The following is a 21582-nucleotide window of genomic DNA, read 5'->3' as shown; positions in this document are numbered from 1 at the left end:
ATTGGCTAGCAAAGTAAATACTCTCAAGTAAAATGAATAGCCTAATTAAAATGGTTGTGTAATCCTGAAAGAGGGTTTGAATTCTCTTACTGCAAATGCTATTTTAGGATGAAAATTGTGAGTTTCCTATTTACCCTCAGTATTATACTGAAATAAGATGCTTAAATATTTTACCCTATTAGTTTTAATAGCTGAAAAAATATCTGGTTCTTTGTTTAATAAGAAGCAATATCCTGTTTGTCTCACAGGTGAATTCTAATTGTAGATGGTTCAAATGTTTGGTAACTAGGAACGGTCAATTGGCATTTTAACCTCAGAATTATTAGTTTAAATTCAGACATCTCAAGGGCTATTGGTCACCTGTGTTTGCGACTTACAGAGTCATATATATACTGTCAGCAAAGCCAGCTTAGCTCTCCTAAAGGAAGCTCCCCACTTACAAACTCTGCTAAGATCTGAGAGACCACAGAGGTGCAACCCCTTGTCTTCCAGATGAGACACAACATCTGTCACCAGGTAGAGAAAGAGCTAAGATTTCTCTTCATGGAGGTTGCAAAATCTGGATAAAAAAGAAGCATGATAGTGTTACTTCTTTGAGTTCTTCTCAGTTGCCAAGTAATTCTTGTTAAATGCCTTTCCCTTCTCCTCTCTTTCAAAAGCCTAGGCAGACATGCCTTCCTACAAATCTTTTCCCCAAGACAAACTTCAGATGAAAAAATCCACAGGTGCTAACCTTGACTTAGCCTGGAGCAGTAAAATCAGTTTTACCTAGGTGTTGAAATAAATTTATGTCATTTTGGGTCTCCTAAATCAAATGGTGGAGCTATCCCTCTTCCAGAGCACCCAGAGTCTCTCATTTCTGCCATAAATCACTTTTCAAATAGTTGAATTGTCTTCCCCCACTCAACAGATGGGGAAATCCACCTCATTCACACACCCATAAGTGAAGTCTAGCCCCTCTTCAACCGAGACAGAGCTCTTCCTTGCCTGAGAAGCAGCTTCCAACCTCCAGCTTCCAATCTCCCCACATCCCAGTTTCTGTGGTTTACGGCCTTGCTCCCCAGCAGGTTTCATTAGGCTGTGGTGTGTTAGGCAGCTGGGAGCCTGTGAAGTTGGATGCACTGCAAAGATTTGAGCTGAAGGGATGGAAACACCAGAGAGAAAAGACCCATTTTTTGTGCTCCATTGTGCAAAAGTTTGCATCCACTGTGCACACTTGACATTCTAATTCATCTAGGAGACTCACAGATCCAGTAACTTTTAACTGGCAACTTGAGTTAGGCCTGGAGAAGAGCCTGTGGGAATGCTTGGATTAGCAAAACAGGCTAAAACACAAGCTGCCTTTTGTTCTGAATCATTAACCCTAAATGCAATGTTCTCCATTGCAGCCTTACCTTGCACCAATGGCAAGGTGCTGCTTTTCAGCTGCTGTGGCAGCTGAAACACTAGTGACCCACCCAATTACAGCTGTTAAAATGACAGTGGAAATGTTCATAAGGAAAGCTGTGGTAGGGTGATAAGTGGCCCAGATGATGACACTGCAGATAACGAAGTATCTGAGCCAGAGATTTCTTTCATAGTGTCTATAGGAGAGCAAAATTATTTCTGCAGTATCAAATATGCCAGCATATACATTAAACTTTTTTTCCGTTTTCCAAAGCACAGTACTGTTTCATTTTTGTGCTTAATTAGCTGAAATTAACCAGGGAAAATTAAACTGGGCATGTGTTTTTTCAAGCCAATTAAGCTAGGTAGTGCTGTTGCCTGGCATGCCCCCTGTTCTAGCAATAAAATTCAACATGTTTGCAACAAAAAAGACAAGAATGATTAAATGGAGTTAGAAAGTAGTAATTGTTCTCATTGCTTGAAGCAGACATTAAAAATAATTACAATTTGGCAATGGTATATTCAGATATGAACAGTCAGTGTCTCAAACATTCCTTGGGAGTAAAAGTTAACAAAAATGAAACACCTGTTCATATATCAGTGCTGCTGCAGTTTAGCAGCATGCAGCATTCCTGAAGCTGTTAAATACATGCATTATGCCAACAAAAATTTGGCCACATGTTTACTTAAGGCCTGAATAAATATGGCAAATCTCAGGCAAAAATCAGATCAAGTACTTACCTGGGGTTAATCAGACTGATGGCAAAATGATAAGAAAACTAAACATGACAAGTAATATTATGTAAATAACTATTGTTGTTGCAAAACAGAATGTTTTAAGGAAAAAAATACCATATTCTGACAGACAGAATGTATTGATTTATTTACATGGTTTCCAGCTGTGTGAATGGAGCAGCTCCCATGGATGGCTGGGGCATAAAAGATGAAGTGAGTGAGCTGAGCTAAAACAAGGCCTAAGTGAGCACTATTCTCATGGGCTGTATCCACAAGAGCCAAATCTGCAACCTGACTCAGGCTGGCTAATCCTGAGGGTGTGAGGGAGAGTATTTTGAGTAGTAAAAACATATGTGTTGAAGTTTTGCAGTTCAAGTCCTTTAACTCTGATTTTCTCTTTTGTGGTTAAACTTCCAGAAAACATAAAATTGAAAATTGCATTTGTATTTACTCTGGCCATGGAAAGCAAAGGCTGAATTATAAATTATCTCAAGACAGGTTTGGGCTTTTTCCTTAAGAGAAGTTTAGAAGTCTCATGTAAAAAAATCATCTAAGGGTTAAAGGATAAAGAAACGGACTGCTGGCTCTGTGGCACTTTGAAGGATGCTCGGCAGAGTATCTGCACTGGAGAAACCACACTGCGGTTTGTGATGCTAATGACTTCAGACAGATGTTGTTACTCTGTTCTCTGCTGCCCACTGTAGCTTCTCCTTCCTGCTTAGTGCGGCTTGTGTGGGGCACAGGGACCTGCATCCTGTCCTGGCAAGCAGCAGCACGCTTCCCGGAGGGAATTTTGTCAAGAGTCTCCCTTCTTATGGAGGGCTGTAGTTTTCAGAACTCAGAACACATTTATTTTTTCTTCCACTAAGTGGAAATACCAGACTGATTCTGTTATCCAGTTTAGGGCACAACCACAGAGATGGGAAAAAAGACAAAGAATTTCCTCCCATGTCTAAGAAGAAATAACCTTTATATAAAGTGCTTTAGTCAACAAATTGTTTCATTCAGAGTGAGAATGACATGCATAACCCAGTCCTAAACCTATCCTTCCCAACATGCAAAGGTACAGAATCAACAGACAAGGACCAGCATGCTACCCTTTAGACAGGGTTAACAAATGGCACTTGCTCCAAAATGGGCAAATCTGAATATCCCATACATCCCAAATACTGAAAGATCTCAGATTCATGCTCCAAATTGCATGGTTGCACCTGCAGAGATAACCAGCAGTAAATAAAGAAGCATTCCATAAATAACCAAATCCATAACCAGTAAGTTATAATATTTTTTTATTCATGTTAGAATTTCTATCAGTGTTTGAACATTAATATTTAGAGAGTTTGTACAATTTCCATTCAAAGCTTAAAATGAGAACCACGCTAGATCACAAATGGTAACTAAAACAGTTCAGAATTGTATGAATATTCATGCTCTCTTTCTCTCTTAACACTGTTAAACACTTTCTTTTCTCCAGGGGGTTTACAAGGAAAAGTGTGCACTGTAATTGTATCTCAGCAGTGTTCCAAAACATAATGGTATCATCATTACATATAAACTCTTTAAAAATATACTTCTGTCAAAAGACTTGATGGCTACTATGTACACTACAAAAATAAATTTTCATATAAATAAATTATATGGCATAATTTTATCTTTGTAACTGAAATGACACAAACCCACTCCTACCAAACAGGCAGGCAATGAGACCCAGTTTGAATATTTTTTTCCTTTTAACTCCTTACACTAAAAGCTACAACAAGTCCATAATGTAAATGTTATATACTCTTTCCTATTTAACATTAGTAAGCACTCTATACAAATAAAAATCCATTAAACAGTAAAAACATAACTGTAATAGTGTTTCTAATAGAAATAAAATCCCTGCATTTTGTTTGTTATAAACTGGCATGACAAATACTGTAAGAAAAACATTCTTATGATACAAAAATATAAATATCACCCATGATTAAAAAAGTTAAGAAACAAAACCAAAACAAAACAAATGTTGCCAGCCACTGAGTCCTCCCCTTGCCAATGTGACTATCGAAGAAGAAGGTCTACATTGTGCACAAAGCAGCAGACAGCTCACCCACATACAAGCACGCAGGAAGACTTGGGCAGGGGCAGGTGGGAGACGCTGCAACTTGCCCTGGGCCCTTCCCTCCCAAGGAAGAGCAGGAAGCAAGGCAGCCTGCGACACAGAGTAGTGCCAGTGGGAGCCCTGCCAGTCTCTGACTTGTGAGCGCACAAGCTTGGTAGTTGAAGGCGGCTTCCAATTAGTATCATACAGTTTTGTTGCAGAGTTTGTATGATCTGAGGTCACTATGCTGCTAGTGCTAAATTGAGGCCCCTCATCTTTTTGTCACCAAGAGTTTTTGTGTTAGACAGTGAACTGGACCAGTTGGCAGTTGCAACATTAACCCTTGGTGTGCACTGAAACAGTAGCTTATGTATCACGGGAATGACACCAGGCTCTCACCACCTGCTCTTCGAGCGTTCACATTGGAGATCTGTAAACAAGTGCCTCATATCAAAGTGTTTTCAAGTGAGCAAAAAAGGCATGGAAATTTGTGCATTCTAATTATCCCCATTCGTTTTGCTGGCAAGGTCTGTAGGCAAAGATAGACTCCCTGAAGCCACTGGAGAAAAACACTTTCCCATCAAAGAATTGGCCACTGCTGTTCAGGTATACATAAAGAAAAGCCCCACCACTGCTGTGTTTAGAAACTGAATATTGGTTGTGTTTGGCTCTGAATACAAAACTGAACATCTACCTTCTCTAAAAAACAGCTTGGTGAAGGGCAGAAAAAAAGATGAAGAAGACAGAGATAATGAAAACTTGTGTTGCATTATTTTAAAATAAAGTTCTTTGTTCCTACAGTTTGTTTCCAACTGGAACACAGATTGTAGTGTTTTTCCAGACCCTTCACCTGCAGCAATCCCCTTTTAGTTTAAAAATAATAGTACAAAAAGCTAAATTAGTTTCGCAAAGAGATCCCAGTTTAGCTGTTATAATTAAAAGTGCCAATGCAGCATGGGAAAACACAAACAATAAAGAAAATAACTACCCAGGCCTTAAGTGTCATTACCATCCTGGCCCACCAGAAAGCCATTTATATTTAAAAGTGAATATACGTTTTTTTTTAATCCTTCCATTTGATTTTTATTACTTACTATTAACTCCTTTCTGCCATGAAAATAAGGTGACTAAAGATACTGCTTTCAATGCTGTAATGGCTCAGCTAAGCTGTGGCTCACCATCAGACAATCCATTATCCAGCTTCTAATGCCATTCAAAATTAACAGTATCAAAATAAGGCAGATGCTCATTGTATTTCTATAACCACCAGCACCTATCAATATCCAGCACCTTTGGAAATGAAAAAATAATGGTTATAGTGCTTGCACTTACCTGGTATATTTTGCAAGGGAAAAAAAAAAACCCTCAAATCACTACATGAACTGTAATTAAGCCTCACAACATTCCTGGGAGGTAGGTAAGTGTAATAACCATTTTACAAAATGAAAAACTGAGGCATGGGGCAGATAAGTGACTTGACTAAAGTCACGTGAAGCAAGTAATTAAGGGTTTGGGAGAAACATAATTCTAAACCTCAACTCCCTGTCTTCCCTAGTATTTTAGTTGGGCCTTTGATGATGGCAGTCTATAGTTGTATATATTGGTAAACAACAACAGAGTTTTCACTAGTGCCTACTAACAGGGAAAGCCAGACTCACATCAGCATCGGTGGGTTTGTAAGCCCACCAAGTGTTAACATACAGTAAAAGAGAAACTAGAGTACACCAGGAACATACACACAAAAGCATATTTCCAGATGCACACTTGGGACACATACAGCAAAACAAAACCTGCACATAGCTAAGTCTATTTAAGCTTCCCAGATTAACTTGCTTTTCTTCATATTTGCTTATTTTAAAAATTACCACGCATAGCGTGTTTGAAAGTTAACAGTAACATTTCATACTACCACAGGGTTGTGATACACAAATTTAAAATATTTTAAACAGACATGTACCTTTAAAAAATCCTATTACATAAGCAATATTTGCATAGAATTATACAAGTAAATTATAAAATATTTAAGCAGCAGCAACTTATGCTGAAATTTAGAACTAGATTAAGCTTAGTTGTGGCACAGATATCAATGTACAAAAAGTACAAAGAGCACACAATATTGTCCCCATTCTATTGCCCAAAGGCAAATTACTCCAGACTATACTACTTTACATCATTCCTTTGTATATTACATATGTGTACATCTTTTAAATACTTAAAAGAAATATTTAACAAAATAATACAATAGGTTACAGTAACAGTGAACTGTTGTCCTGATGCAGCATGTCCTTTTCTACAACTTCAAGCAGTTCTTCTCTTCAAGCAGTTCTGGAATTCAGTTTTCCATCTTTGGCCTCTTCTTTTCTTCAGTTATTACCCTGTACACATAAGGAGAGGCAAAAAAGCAAACATTCACTAAATTTCAAGAAAAACAAACAAATCAAATGAAACCAACTCATTTAATCTTGTGGTTAGATTTAGCAGTCAGGAAATGCTAGCTCTACTTTCATCTCAGTCATTAATTTCCTGGTGAAGAAATACTGATGCCAATTTAAAAAAATGTAGGTGTTTTAATTTCTAAGTTCCCAGTTTTAGATACCTGTGACAAATTCAGTCAAAACCAATGAACAATTGAAGGATAAGTATGCTACATTGAATACTGAGTTTATTTAAGAGTCTGACATTACCATACGCTTCAGCTGGAAAAAACTAAGCCCAAGTATTTCCTTATTCTGTGGATACTATTATTTGTCATATTTCTAGACTGCAAGGCTAAAGGCATTCACATACCTATTTACGCTTTGGGATGTTTGGAGAGACATTTTATAATTCAGAAAGTGGTTTCATTTTGAATTATCATAAAAATTTTCATCAAAACTCTGTGTGTGTGCATACACATGCATGCATGCGTTCATGCAAAATATTCCAGAATCAAAATAAAATTACTTGTTCTGCTCAATCTGGTGTCTGTCACTGAAAAGCTCAGACAAGCAAAGAGAAAAAAAAGTAATCCACAGATAAGTAACTATGCTAACACCTTCTTTTTCCCCTGCAAGAGAAGAACATAGTAAAAATAGTGAGAAATAGTTTTTCATGTAAGAGCCCGAAGAAGTTTTCAGTGTAAAAACTCAGTCGGCAGCTCTATCCTGTGGAAACCTGCAATTGCCACTGCAGATGCCCCTGGCACAACAGAGGTAAGCTCAGACACCTCCAGTGTACGAGGTCACTGGGGAGGTCTCTGAAGGCCTCTCCAAGGAGCAGGGGACACTCTGCTGAGCAGCAGTACACTAGGCATGGTAAGACTTCCCACTTCTCACTTGGCTTATCTTCCAGAGGCATCCAGTCCTTATTATGGACTTTAAATTGTTTCACAAAGTATTTTATTCAAGAGAGAACAACTCCTGAAGTAGCTGGCAATTTTTACACTCTCCTAGGCAATGTCATTTCATATAATGTTTTAGAGCATGCCTGATTCAGGGATCAGAAGACAGGACTTACACAATGGTAAATACAGTTGCACAGCTCTGAAGATGTTATACAATACCTCTGCTTTATTTTCCTCATCTGGTAGACTGGGATTGTATGATGTACTTACCCATTTTGCAAGGCTCTTCGAAGTAGTAAATGTCTGAATGCAGTATGACTTCCCAGTGTTGGAGTACACTATCTCAGCCAACCTCATGTCTAGTGCAAAATGTACTATATTTACAGTTAGCAGATTTAAGATGATCAGTGTGACCTGTAAGTAGTGCTATCAATGAAAAGTTACCTCTAAGAAACTGTATTTTTCCTCTTTCTTTTGATCACACCATTGCCTGACACAGGCCAAAGTTTGCAGTTACACAGGACAAACCTACCTTATTGTGAGCTGTTGCCAGGTATCCTTTCCTCACATTCAACATCTTGCAGTTCTATAACTTCCACTTTAGAATTTCTTCTTTCACACCGTACATTAAAAGGCACGTGGGGGTCCTCAAATGGGGCATGGCCGGCTTCATGGTGTCCCTCGTAGGATGGAAAGCTCGCTCCCCGAGGACTGTGGCTGTGCAGGGCAGGATGGACAGCAACAGTGACTGAGGCTGAGGCAGTCACAGTAGTGATAGGCTGGCAGTAGGCTGCTCCTGTGGCACCTGCGGCCCCAAACGCCGGGCTTCTCACACTGTGGGAACGAGCCTTGTGGCCCAAGCGATCCCTGCCGCTGCTGGGTCCCGAGTGCCCCTCAGTAGAAATTTCAAAAGCGTCCCTCCGAGGGCGGTAAGGAGGTGGTCGTGGCCCTTCCCTCGCTTCCCTTTTGGGCTGTCTGCCCTGATGCCACGGCTGCTGCATGCTGGGCTCTGGATTCGGCTGCAGCCGAGGGCTCAGCTGATGCCTCGCTTCCGGCTGAACCACCTGAGAGAGACACGCACAGTTACGCCTCTGACAAAGCAAAGCAAGCAAATGCTATGCTTGCTTATATTTTATGCTGGGAATAATTATAATAATGCTCTGACTCTACAAAGGGAATGTTGAATCTGATAATTGATTTTTCCATGGTTTTTGTCTGAAGTTATTAAAACCTGGAAAGCACATCTTTAAAAACAGACAGGATGACAGCTGAAAACATTATTGTAAGCTTCCTACATGCTGGTCCATCTTTTCAAAGGGATGGGTGACAAGCACTTGGTCTTAACTCAACAAGCAGAATTGCAGGCATTTGGAAAAGGCTATTCCATGCAGGGAACATACACAGGATGTTAGTAGGGTAGTTTGTATAGACTGTAGATCTGTTTTCTGATTTCCATAAAGACCGTGAAGCACAGCAGCTACATCAGTCAATAAACCGTGACCAACTTCAAATGTGGCTGTGCTTGTACCTATTTCTAGGCCTCTGCTGAACAAAACCAGATCCGCATTGCAGCTCAGCATGCAACATCAGCAGGGGTAGGAGACAGAGCTTTTTCACTTTCCTTTGAAATCGCAATTATGCCAACCCAGTAGCAAGATGCAACAAGGCTCAAGGTTTGGTACAACACCTAAACTGCTTTCTTCTGGCTTTAATCTTTCTCTCCAAAATGTGCTGCCACAGAGAGGTATATGATAGCAATCCACAAGGAGCTGTGTGAAAGAGGTTGGGATCTTGTAATCTCTCCTCCTCTCTCTGAAAACAGTCATCAAACAGACTGAGAGCTCTCTCTTGTGGCTGGTGCCAATAGGATGTAATAGCAATTACCCTGCAAGGCTCTGCTTTTGTACCACCACTTTACCCTCAGCTCAGTTCTAAAGGGGAGAATGAGGAAAACCTTCACTCATTGTGAACAGGTTTTGGCGCAATCAGTCAGAAAGTGTTTTCCACAAAAATAAATAGATTTTTTTTAAAAATCCAAAAAACAAAACACACCAGAAAACTTCTTTTTGATCTCCTGCTACTACATATGAAAGCTACTTACAGTGGATCTTGCAAAGAGAGGATTCTCAGTGGCTTCCACTATTACTTGATGGACTGGTGCCCCAGGACCTCGCGTGGCCTCGTACTGATGCAGCTCTTCACTGATGCCAGACACTGTGGTTTGAGAGCTGTACTCAGAATCAGAGGAATCTGAAGCATTATTTGTGTGGCCAGGTGGCAGTGCAAACCTCACAGTACCGGGCGGTGGCTCAGGAGATGGTGTGGGCAATCTGTCCTGTCCATTGGCTGGAGAAACCTGGTGACAGCAACACTTTCAGTTACATTCAGCTAGCTTTACCCTTTTAATCACTCGTGCTTGACACAAAAAATGTTCTGCCAAATACACCCTGCCATTCCACAACAAGCTTAGCAACAGTTTTCTTATGAACACAGATACTGAACTGAAAAAATTAATGAAAGTATAAAAGACTTGACCTCCATCTGCAGATACATATGTAAACAAGACTACACAGATTCTTCTGAATACCATTGTATCAGGAAGAGCATACATGTGTGTGTGTGCATGCACTTGGAAATAAAAAAAATAAAAATAATATGTGAGCTCCCCCTTCAGCAAGCATTGATTTCAGTGATTTCATAAAATCACCTCAGTGGCTTGGGACAGTGTTACTGCGTGACCGTTTGCAAGAGAGATGGGTACACACATCACAGCAATATATATGGTAATAACACACACATTCACATTGTTTGAGTAAGAGACAGGTCATGCATACTGTTAGGAATTAGGAGAGTACACATTCTTGTCAAAACTGTTTTACTGTTTTCGGTTTAAAATAACCGAAACACTTCTGAAATATACTAGTGCTGAATACATACCTTGTGTTTTATTCTTGTGCACACACATAAAACATAGCACACGTGAAACATAGCACACTGATTCTATTGATACGTGATAAAGATAACCCCACGTAACACAGTAATTGTATTAACTACAGAGTAGGCAGTAAATGACCAACAACCAAATATAAAGTTGGTATCTGTGAATCCTGGAGTCTGGACTTGGACTTCGTACTGTAAAGTCATCAACATCTAAGTGAAGCCTTCCCCACACCAAAAATGCTACTTGAGGCAGGAGAATGCCGCAGGGAGAGGTGACTGGGCAGTGGGGACCTTCTGGCAGACCAACCATGGTTATCAAGGTGTGGTCTGTCGACCACCACGGTGTGTGTTGGTCCACACAGGCCTTCCTGGTGGTCTGCTGAGTTAAGCACTTTGAGGAATGCAACAGAGCCAGTGAGGTAGGAAAGCAGAAGGTATGTATACAAAACAAACTATCTTTTGCAAAATATTGAGGGAAATCCTTATTTTACAAACTTGTTTGCATATCGCATTATGCTAGTAGTATAAATAACATGTTCAAGTTTGCTTATTGTGACTTCTAAAACAAGACTTATTTAAAAAAAAAAAACTTTAAAAAAGAGTAGTATCAACTACGCAACAAACAGCACTTTTAATAAAAATTTATAAAGAAGCCTGAGAGCAAAAAACTAAATGCAAGAAAATTTAAAAAATACTTTCTAAAACCAGGGGGTGATTGAGGGGGACAGCAGCGCAGACATAGTATTATTTTTCTGTTCACCATTAATTTTACTGACCTCCGGGTATGGTCCAAAGAACGAGAGAAGAACAGGAAGCAGCACCAATCCATTGAGAACTCCCAGAATGGTTAGGATTGCCAAAACAGCAAAGAAATACCTGAAGTAGAGTTTAAATGATTTGAGGGAGAGAATAGCCACTGTTAGAAACAAGGGATTACAAATTACTCCTACATATGTTAAAATAATACAGATACTAAATTAACTCCAACATATTACTAACATCAAAGGAAACTTATATCACTTTCCATATAAAATAGAGGGTTTTTTACCTTTTGAATTAGAGAAGCTACATTCCACAAAGTGTTAGTTGAGAAAGGAAAGAAAAAAATTAAATTTGTTAATTTCCTAGAATCTGTAAGCATGTAATGTTATTTACGAATGTGTTACACAAACACAAAAATATGGAATGTGCAGGGAATAGCTGAATGGATTGAAAGCACAAATACAATGAAAAGGGGCCCCCATTAGTGAAAACCCAGCAGAAGCAAACAAATGAAGTGAAGGGTGTAGAATTTAAACAATTTAGTGTAGAAGGAAAAGAAGCCCTCTTCTCCCAGCAGCTAATCCACTGTGAAATGCTTCTGCAACTTACAGCAGAATGTCTAATTAAATCTACAGTATATCAGGTACGGGTTTTCCTTGCCGTTCATTAATCAAACTTAACGCCTAGAATTCTGTGAGTTCCAGTTTTACCAAATAGCTTGAATTGCAACTCTTTTACAACACAGGAACCTGCTTTCTGCAAAGAAAATGCCCATTCTATAGTAAGCTTCAGCATTGTACTGAGTAAGAGCGCTCCACAATAGCAGAGCTGCATTGCAGGCTAATCTTTTGTTGAACAATTTAGCATCTCTGAATACTCTTGTTTTGCGTCAGCCAATTCAAACATAAAGGCTGAAATACTATGGAAGAAGAGAAAAGTGCACAAGTAGTTGTCCTTTCCCACCACTGAGGGCTAAGGTCTGGGATCCTTCATGAATACCAAGGTAAACCTGTCAGTAAAAGGAAAGTCTTGATAGTTGGTATTCGGCACAGCTGGGGCTCAGACTAAACTTAAGGCTGCGTTGTAACTAATGATTTCAAGGACTCAGTCTTGGTAAATTCCTGAAGGAGAAGGCAACGGAGAAGAACAGAGGGCAAGTTTGCTGCTAATGGGTCTGCTGATTACATTGTCTAGCTGGCAACAAACTTTACTGCCTCCCTGTTTCCACATCTGATCAAATATATCAGACTCCTGTAAAACTATAAATATCCTGCTATTGTAAACATTTGGGAATTTCTGATCTGCATTAACAAAAATCAGCAAGCCAATCTACTCTACTAACATAAACACCAGAACTTTAAACTGGGATACAGATCAACAACAGACATTAAAAACATTTGCATCTCATCCATCTAATGTTAGAATAAACAGGAGGATTATAGCTTTGACCAGTTGGTGTATACAGTGTCTGTTAATTTACTTAATCTTCCACATTGCTGGACTAATCTGTCGCTTTCCGGAAGTTTAGGATCTTTGCCCACTCTAACAATGCTCAGGCTCCCCATAGTTTATTTTACTATATTTTTTAAACACAGCAAACTGAAGTGAGATTGTGCTATAAAAACAGAAACTGATGGCCAAAAAAAGTAAAATAACATAAGTTGAAAAGTTGAAAGGCTCATTTTATAAACTGAGAGCACATCCAATCCAAATTTGGTGTGAAGGGCTGCTACAATCTTCCATTTGCTGTGACACAAAAATGTGTGCCAAAATCTCATCTATTAAGTAGGAAAGTAGCACACCAAAAACATACCCTGTAAATTTAGGTTAAATCTATCAGTAACCTGTATGTCAAAACGTTCCAACCCTTACAAAACCAGGTCCTAAAAGAAAAATTCTATTTCTTCAATACGAATTCAATAAAGTAAAAAAATAGTCATTTTGGGGGGAAAAAATTATTTCGGGACATGGAATACCTATATAGTAATAATCTTCATGCAGGTTTCATGAGATCTAATTGCAAACCGCCTGCTTTCTTCAAATCTCTTTCATACATAAACAAAAAGCCTGATGAGACTTAGCAGTCATTCTCTCAGTTCCTGCCCCTGACATTTGTTGTTCTTGTTGTCAAATGGATGTTAGTTAAGTCTAGTCATCTATCCAGCTTATGTCTCCCTAAGTAGTCAAGCCATCTTTCAGAGCATTTTTATTTGGTCCAGTTCTACCTCAGTTCCATTTTAGGGCTTGGATTATTTTTTTGTGTATGTGCTATAGTTTACCACAAAGAGCCTGTGTTACTTCTAAGATTAGCCATTTTGCAGAGCTCCACAGGTTGTTTGGAATAGAAGAGGATCTGTTTCATTGCACTTCTCAAATTCCCCTCAAGAAAAGACTTGCTTTCCTCTGTACTTGACAAACACACATTCTTAATTATATTCACAAGAAACAGCCTGCTTGTAGTTCTGAACAGAAGGGCCTTTAGGCTTTGCTGTACAAAATTTTAGCATGAAGTTCTGTGTTCATATTTATGGTTCCCCAGCTCCCAAACAGCGCCTTCTCCCCCCACCACATCCCCCCACCCCTTTTCCTCATTATGTAAAACCTACATAAGGATAGAAAGGGAAGGCCCTGAGAGAGTCACTAGCAGCACAGTCGAATGTTTGTAGGTTCACATGTCTTTTGCATACAAATTCTTGTGCATACAAAAAGTCTGGAGGACCTCAAGGCTAAAGGTCAGCTGCAGCTAATACTGGACAATACAAGATGCTTTGAAGTAATTCAAACCCAGAATCAGCAAACTTTCTAAAGAGCAACATTTTTGTGTTCCTTCATGCTAAGTCTCAGATTTTCCTGGAACAGATTGTAATGTCAGCAATGGAAACACTACCATATCTGGCAAGTAACAAGGAGTTAATAAAACAGAGGGAAAGCAGGACCATGACATAAGCATACTTGACACACTATGCATAGTAATAAAATGACAGATTCACTGAAGTTAATAAAAATTAAAAGCACACTTTTTTTTTTATTTTTGAAAGAAAGTCAAAACACAAAAATGCTTTACCTGACAATAAAATCAAACTCTGATCCTGCAAGCATTAACACCCCAAGCAGTGTGGACACGGCCCCATCCAGCACGGGTGCAAACATGTGTTCCAATGCAAGGACAGCCCTATGGTTCCTGTCTCCTATGGCAGTTAAAAACGCCTGTAAAACAAAAAAGTCCATTTCCTTAGGCAGATGTATACAACCTTCCAAACAGCCTCTCTCCTAGCATACACAGATTTCTGTCAGTTAATTACTCTAAACTACAGTTTATCAAAATTATCTCTGTAGTTGCCTAACCCTTGAGAGAAGGCTTGATCCTGCAGATATACCACAGCAGCTGCTGAAGTCACACAACTGGAGTAAGCACTGATAACAAAGTTAGACCATAATAATTCTGGAAGCAATGCCTACTAGCAACAGTAGCTTTTTATCTCTGGATTTGCCTATTTCCACCTGAAAAGAATCCATATCCTGGTGAAAGCACTTCAGGTGTGAAAATTGCAGGGCTGCTCCTCTCATTCTTGTGGGTCCATGGCTTCTGTGGCTTTTTTTAACATTGAGTGAAATGACAAAAAGTTTTTGAAACTTTTAGTACTTCAAAGCTAGTGGTTCTATACATAAAAAATTATCCTAGGAATAGTGCTTAACATGATAGTGCCTGAGCAACAATATCACTAGTGAACTGTCTTCATCCCTACAACTCTGTATGAATAAGCTACATCAAGAACACACAAATGCTGGTGTTATAAATTTGTTACAAATTTGTCTACTCTGTGTATGACTTAATGGTTTAAGAAAACAAGAACCTGACTGATCTTCTTACTGTGATTTGTAAGGGCTCTCTTTAGTTAATTCCCTACTGCCTATTAAGATATGTGCTGAAACAGCTATCTTCCTCACAGTCCTGGAATTTAAGTCTGTCTTCTCTACAACTAGTAAAAAACAAGGTCACAATTCACAAGCAATAGCAGAAAACTGACCCACAACTGGATTGTGAATCACTCTTAAACTCAATTAAATTCAGTGTTAAAAGTTCCAGCACTACCTTTTTTGTTCATACAACACTGATTTGACTATTTATGTGTTCCAAAGTTTTTATCTCCAGTGTCAATGTGAGAAAACTATTTTCAGTTTGCTTAGCATTTTACCTTCAGGCACAGGTGACCTGTAAAGTCCTGTAAATTAAATTAGTTTCTTCTCATCTAGAAACAAATGTTTTGTCCTTTTTTTTTTACTCCATTTTTCCTGTTTTAATTCTTCAATACTTAGAAGCTGTAATTTCTTTTTTTCTCATCTACACTAACACTTCCCAAATGATTCCAAGTCCTAGCAAATTCATTTACACCCAAAAGTCTATCTGTAGCAGCAGGGGAAAAAAAAAAGATGTCATCACTTAAGGGATCCAATTGCTCCTCTTTAACCTTACCCTTCCACTTTGGTTTTTCTCAAAATGATTCTTTTCATTTAGGTGACTTTATGTGCCCTAAGTCTGTACATCATCTAAACCACTAGATAAACAGTAGAAAAATATTTTGCTACAGACTGCATGTTTGTGCCTGCTATTAGCCAATTATTAGCCAATGGCTTCTGAAAAGAAGGCAAAAATTTAACAAATGGAACACTAATTCAAACATGTTCACATTCAAGAAGTCCAGAAATACCAAATGACACAATATCTGATTTTGAAAATCTCCCCTGAAGAATTTTCTTTTGTGAGACAGAGAATCTACACACAAGAGGCAACAAAAAGCTGTTTAACGCTGATGCAGCAACACTGAGGCTTCAGACAAGGATCATGAGAATCTGGAATGAAGCAAGGTGATTTAAGATCTCTATTTTCTCTATATAATTGCATTAATCAGACAAACAGGTATCACAGCTAATGTATTCTCTCTTGTCTCCTGGGAGACTTACTCAGTAACTAGGAACCACCTGATGAAGATCAACTCTTGTTCCATTGAGACAAACAGAAACGTACACAAAACTGTGACCATTTTCCTTCTGAGAATCGTGTCACTGACAAGAAACTGTAAGGATTTGTGATCTGAACATTGCCACCATTTTATTATAAGATCTTTTTAAAATGCTTCTTGATTTTACGTACCAAAGCAACATGAACAGTGAATTCCACACCAATGCCAACAGAAGCAATCAGGATAACCACAGGCACTGCACTCAGCTTTATTCCAATTAGACCCATCATGCCAAACAGCTCCACAGTCATCAGAGCCAGCACCACCACCTAGATGATTCCAAACATCTGTTAGTATTTTCTTATACTCCAGACAATGAGGAGAAAGACATTTCAAAATAACATGGTTACGATAGGACATATTCCTCAAAGCCATCCTATATTCCCAAAAACAAGCTACTCTTACTTGTTTCATTATTCTCAATGGCAATGAATGCTGCACAGCCTGTCTAAATTACACCCTAAGAACCAGTTAAGACATGAAGCACCAGCTTTGTGTTGGTTACAATCCATCAGTGAGCTGAAAAACGATTTATTCCTCCTTATCATGGATACTCCCAAAAGGTACATTTTTCTTTTTCACCCATCTTTCAGACAATCCTTCCAGAAAAAGTATCTTTCAACTATCTGTGTTTGAACTCTCTTTTGTAGAACTGCAAATGTAAGTGAGGATGTCTAAAGCACAGAAGAAACTGAATGCCAAAATCAGCTGATGAATCTCAGGTTACAGAGGGACTCTCAGCTTTGAAAGTATTTGGAGGGGATTGACATGGACAAAGTGAACAGTTAAATATAAGAGGAAGCTTTTATTTTTCTTTCATCTACCTTGTAAAAAAAACTGAGGAAAAGGGAGGGAAGGGAATCTGGAGAATCAACTTTAAAAGTAGCTAAAGACAAGCAGGAGAAAAAAAAAATAGATACACTTATAAAAGCAATGGTGGACTCTGAAAACAAACTCCTTTTCCAAAGGAGAAAAAGTATGCTCTACAATAAGTGATTTTATAAGCTAATGAATCAAGCATAATAACATAAATTGCTTGATAAGGTGCTATGAAAAATATTCTAGACTAAACATTCACCTTTTAACATACCTGTCATATAAATGTACATTAAAAAAACTAGTAACTGTTTTATGCTTTTCTACTTCTGGCCTTTTATAAACCATACAATAGTTTATGGAATTTAAACATAGGAACATCACCATTCAATTTAATTTGAATGTTTACTGGGAGGCTTTTGGTGCCTTGCAGAAAGCATGGAGGAGTAGTCTCTGCAGTTTACAATTTTATGCTCTTTCTCCTAGCTCAGTTACAGCCTTTCCACAATCTGTACCGTACAACATAAGCATTTCAGTTTTTTACAGAAATACTGTGTTCAGAAATGACTGGGAAAATTTACCGACAAGCTAGTCATAAGCAACTGCCTTAAAACATAATTATGTGTGACAAAAGAAAAGAAGGAGTACAGAATTAGAAATTGGTTTAATAAAGCTCTTAATTTTCCTCTGTGTCCTTATTTCTTATCTTAGTGTGCATTTGAGCAAGGGTAAAAGTTTATGTACCTTTCTTAGAAACCTTTAAATCTGCAAAAAAGGTGGCCAGAAGATTAAGGTTATTAAGTTTTGTACCTTCAGCATGAACCCTACCCCCTCAAGTTGAATAAATATATAATGAATGATGCAATATACATACTCCACCAGAGGCCCAGACATAAACAAAACCTTCCCGACTACAGCAAGAGCTATGCTGAAAGGAATTTGACTTCAACAAAGACCCTTATAATAAACTTACAATGATCCCAGCTGTCCAGGGGTTTAGGAGGAAGAGGGCACACACCAGAAACGTGCAAGCCAAAACCACACTAATGGATAAGAGGAGCCAGTGACGAAGTCCAATGTACTGCTCCCAGAAGAGAAATGGGTAACCATTAGGGTAGCTGGAGATCCCCAAGCTGGTGTAGTTATTACAGATAGCTCTCACTTTCTCGATAGCCTCCACAAAGTCAGAAGTTTCACGCAATCCATTGAGGTAGAAAGGAAACTGAGCATATTCTATGGGCTCGGCTGCTGGAACTAGGAAAATGACAGCAGTGTTAAAATGCACTTTTGGGAAAAGATGATAGACAGAGACCAGGATTAGCAAAACATTTTATTCTTCATAGCAAAATGCATAAAAGATGGCAAATTTAAATTTGCTTGTTTGGAATTAATTATAGTTTTAAAACTCTCCAATAAAGAGAAACTGGAAACAGTACATGAGATTACTCTATTTTATCATGTAATGCAATGGGACAAACACAGCCTCCACCAAGTTCCCTAATGGTTATATATAATTTCACTGTTATCTTTCAATCCTGATCAGTGTATTTAATCCTTAACAGTGTTACAGTGCTTTTTACTGAACAGCTAGTCAAAAATCCCTAACTGCAACATAAGAGCAGACAATCACATAATTAAGAAATTTTATCCAAATGCTCCTCTTTTATGCGGTTTCTTCGAAATCAAAGATCATTTCTCTAAGATTAACTGAGATCCACTGACACAAAATTAGAGAAAAATTAGGCTTGAGCATGTTGGTTGTTTTTTAAAGATTTCCATCAAATATTTGGAAATTCAAATGCAGAAATACACATTCAGGTGGAAATTAGTGGAGGAAAAATCTCCATAATATAGAAGTAATGGCTTACTGGGGAAATACATAACTTTTTATCCCTTAATAATTTGACAAACCAACACTCTCCATACTTCTTTTTGAGTGTAATGCAAGGTCTACTCTATGACTAGAAAAGAAAAGGTTTCTTCAACAAGCTTTTGGTTACTGTCATTGTGTGTTCCAACCCTCCAGCCTCATTCAGTTGACTTGCTTAACGTGATTTGCCCTATTATAATCTCAACTATAAGTTTTCATTAAGACAAAACTTGGCTGACTGCCACAAAGCTCTAGGGTTTGGATACACTGAAGCATGGTTATCCAACCACATTTCCAAGTGCACCAGTTGTCCCCTGTATGCCCTCTCTCCTTTCCTACTGGTGTCCAACTAGCCATCCTCAATTGAAAGCTAAATCAAAGCCAGCTTTTGGTATTGGTACCAGGAAAACAGTGAATGGTGTGAAGTGGGACTTACCCCCTAGTCCCACTAGCTCTTGGATGATAGTGCAGTAGCTTAGTGTACCAGTTACCTTGGTAAAAATTTCTTAGATATTAAGAACTGAGAAGAGCCATGATAGAATTTCAGTAATGAAATTTCAGAAAATCTTGGGCAGGAATTTAATGAAATGCCCATGTTTCTCACACAGAACTATCAGGTAACACTTTAAAAAGCAATGCTTACTATAAATTTTTAGAGCTTTGAGCTGTTCTATAACTCATTATTCAATATGATAAAATCCTGCAATGGTGTCACAGTCTCAGCAGCGCTTGGATCTCCTATGACTGCAGCATAACACAGTGTCTTCTCCTGCTTATGCTTCTGAGCCCTGTGCAGCCCCGTGGAAGGAAGGAGTGGGGGCACTCAGGTAAACTGTAGGATGTTAAGTTGAAACACTACTTACTCCTCAGCCGTGTTTCTGGCATGTAATCTGCTTTGTCATGGACCCACTCTGGGCGGTGCGGGCGGATGTTGGCTTGTGAGGCAGCATATGCCACAGGGTCATTGCTAACCCAGGCTGTCAGGTAGATGTAGAAAGCATTCGGGTTAATGATTCCATCCGCATCCACCAGACGCTGTTTAGTCAACTGCAAAATGGGAAAAAATTAGAAGCCTTTCAGAATAAGTTTTTGCTTTAGCGCTCTTGCCATAATGCTTTCAACAGATGGCCTGGAGATGCAACGCACGTATAGGAGGGCAAAAGCAAGAGAAGATGAATCTTCACTTGAAGGGACTTATCAGTAAACTATTGTTGGACAACAAAAACAAAATCTAAAAAAATGCAGTGACAGTGGTTATTTATAAATTAGTACTCACATAATATTTACAATAACCAGTAAATCAACAGATGGTTCCAGAATACACTAAACCAATTAAATCCAAATTCTGAAAGACTGCAGCCAAGAATGAAAAACAACCAAGTTGGAGAAACATATTTAAAGACACGGAAAGAAAACCTGGCAAGAGTCCCTATACATGTCTGTGTGCAGTTAACCTCTCTTGTTAACACTGAAGGAAATGCCACCCAGTAAATGGAGGAGAGCTATAAAAATAAAACAACATCTGTATAAATTTTGCTAACACTTGCCTCCTATGACCTGTGTATTCAGAAAATGCCAGCCTCAAAAAAGCAGACGACTGCCCAGTGTTATTTGGGTCACTGTGGGCAAATGCATCTGTGGGGTAAACAGCAGTGGTATACTTCCAGGGTTCTGTTAGCCAAATCCTGCGCAGCTAGAGTTCTTGCAGAGGACTCCATGGGTGAAAAGTATTACTGGGTTTTTTTGTTTTGTTTATTTAAAATTCTGGCTGAGCTCCAGTTCCAGGTCTTTTTAATGAAATGAAAAACAACAGTGACAGCAGTTAAAAAAAAAAAAAAAAGTTGGATTCCAAGGATCTGGATTCAATTAGTCCACAGGATATGCAACAACTGTATGTCTTCAAGCTGTCTCTGGAACTGCACAGTACAGCACTCAACCCCTGTGGGTGCACCACACTTTTCTCCCTCCCAGGCACAGGAAATTATATCAGCAGCTGCAATCCAATTGCATTTGTTCCACAGCGTACCTGGTACACTCTGCTAAACAAAATCTCACTGAAGGTTTTCTCTTCAACTCCCTTTCTTTGCCTAATTCATTGCTGAAGCTTCATTCAGACCTGACAGCATGTTGCATGTTGCTATACAGCAGTGTGTTTCACACACTACAGTAACTTTGAACAATGTACTCTGTAAATCTGTCACTTTTAATGCCAGGAAGAAAAAAGAAAGACAGCAGAACTGCCAAGAAGCTCATTAAAAACACTATTTTTCTGCCTGGAAGCACAGTGAGTTGATGATGACTCCCAGAGAAGAGAAGATATGTTATTGAAGAATTTCTTCTTCAGCGTTTGAAATCTAATTTTAATGTAAAGAGTCATTCCTAATGTATTTCCCCTTACAAATGGCTACAGCAAATGCAGTCATATGCTGTGATAACCTCAAGCATATTTTATTTACTCAGCTTTAACAACTGCCATCGGTAGGTCTACAGCACTTTAGATGTATTTAGTGGTGGTGGTGGTACAAGAATATGATACTGCATGTAATCATTTCAGTCTCCTTCCTCTATAATTCATCAATATCTTTTCAAAATGTTCTTCTTTGAACATATCAGTAGGAACAAAGCAAATAATTGCAAATGTCCAACATAG

At 38.7% G+C, this 21582-nt stretch overlaps 1 protein-coding gene across 4 annotated transcripts in view; it reads right to left on the bottom strand.

Annotated features, from left to right (window-relative positions):
* Nucleotides 1-3393: 3393 nt before the first annotated feature.
* The window catches only part of PTCH1 (patched 1), a 73604-nt gene continuing 55415 nt past the window's right edge, over nucleotides 3394-21582 (bottom strand). For 3 of the 4 annotated variants that reach the window (XM_038124206.1, XM_038124205.1, XM_038124207.1), the window contains 8 exons: nucleotides 19796-19979; nucleotides 18036-18316; nucleotides 16378-16515; nucleotides 14290-14432; nucleotides 11240-11339; nucleotides 9625-9879; nucleotides 8056-8587; nucleotides 3394-6576 (listed from right to left, as the gene is read on the bottom strand). In XM_038124206.1, coding sequence (XP_037980134.1) covers nucleotides 8057-8587; nucleotides 9625-9879; nucleotides 11240-11339; nucleotides 14290-14432; nucleotides 16378-16515; nucleotides 18036-18316; nucleotides 19796-19979 — 1632 coding nt within the window. In that variant the 3' untranslated portion in view covers nucleotides 3394-6576; nucleotide 8056. Of the gene's footprint in view, nucleotides 6577-8055; nucleotides 8588-9624; nucleotides 9880-11239; nucleotides 11340-11511; nucleotides 11529-14289; nucleotides 14433-16377; nucleotides 16516-18035; nucleotides 18317-19795; nucleotides 19980-21582 lie in introns of those variants that run through there. The other variant, XR_005255239.1, reaches the window with a different exon arrangement.

This window comes from Motacilla alba, chromosome Z (assembly GCF_015832195.1).
Source record: "Motacilla alba alba isolate MOTALB_02 chromosome Z, Motacilla_alba_V1.0_pri, whole genome shotgun sequence".
NCBI classification, from domain to species: Eukaryota; Metazoa; Chordata; class Aves; order Passeriformes; family Motacillidae; genus Motacilla; species Motacilla alba.
Note: the sequence above shows the minus strand (reverse complement) of the source record. Positions and strands in the feature narration are given on the sequence as shown.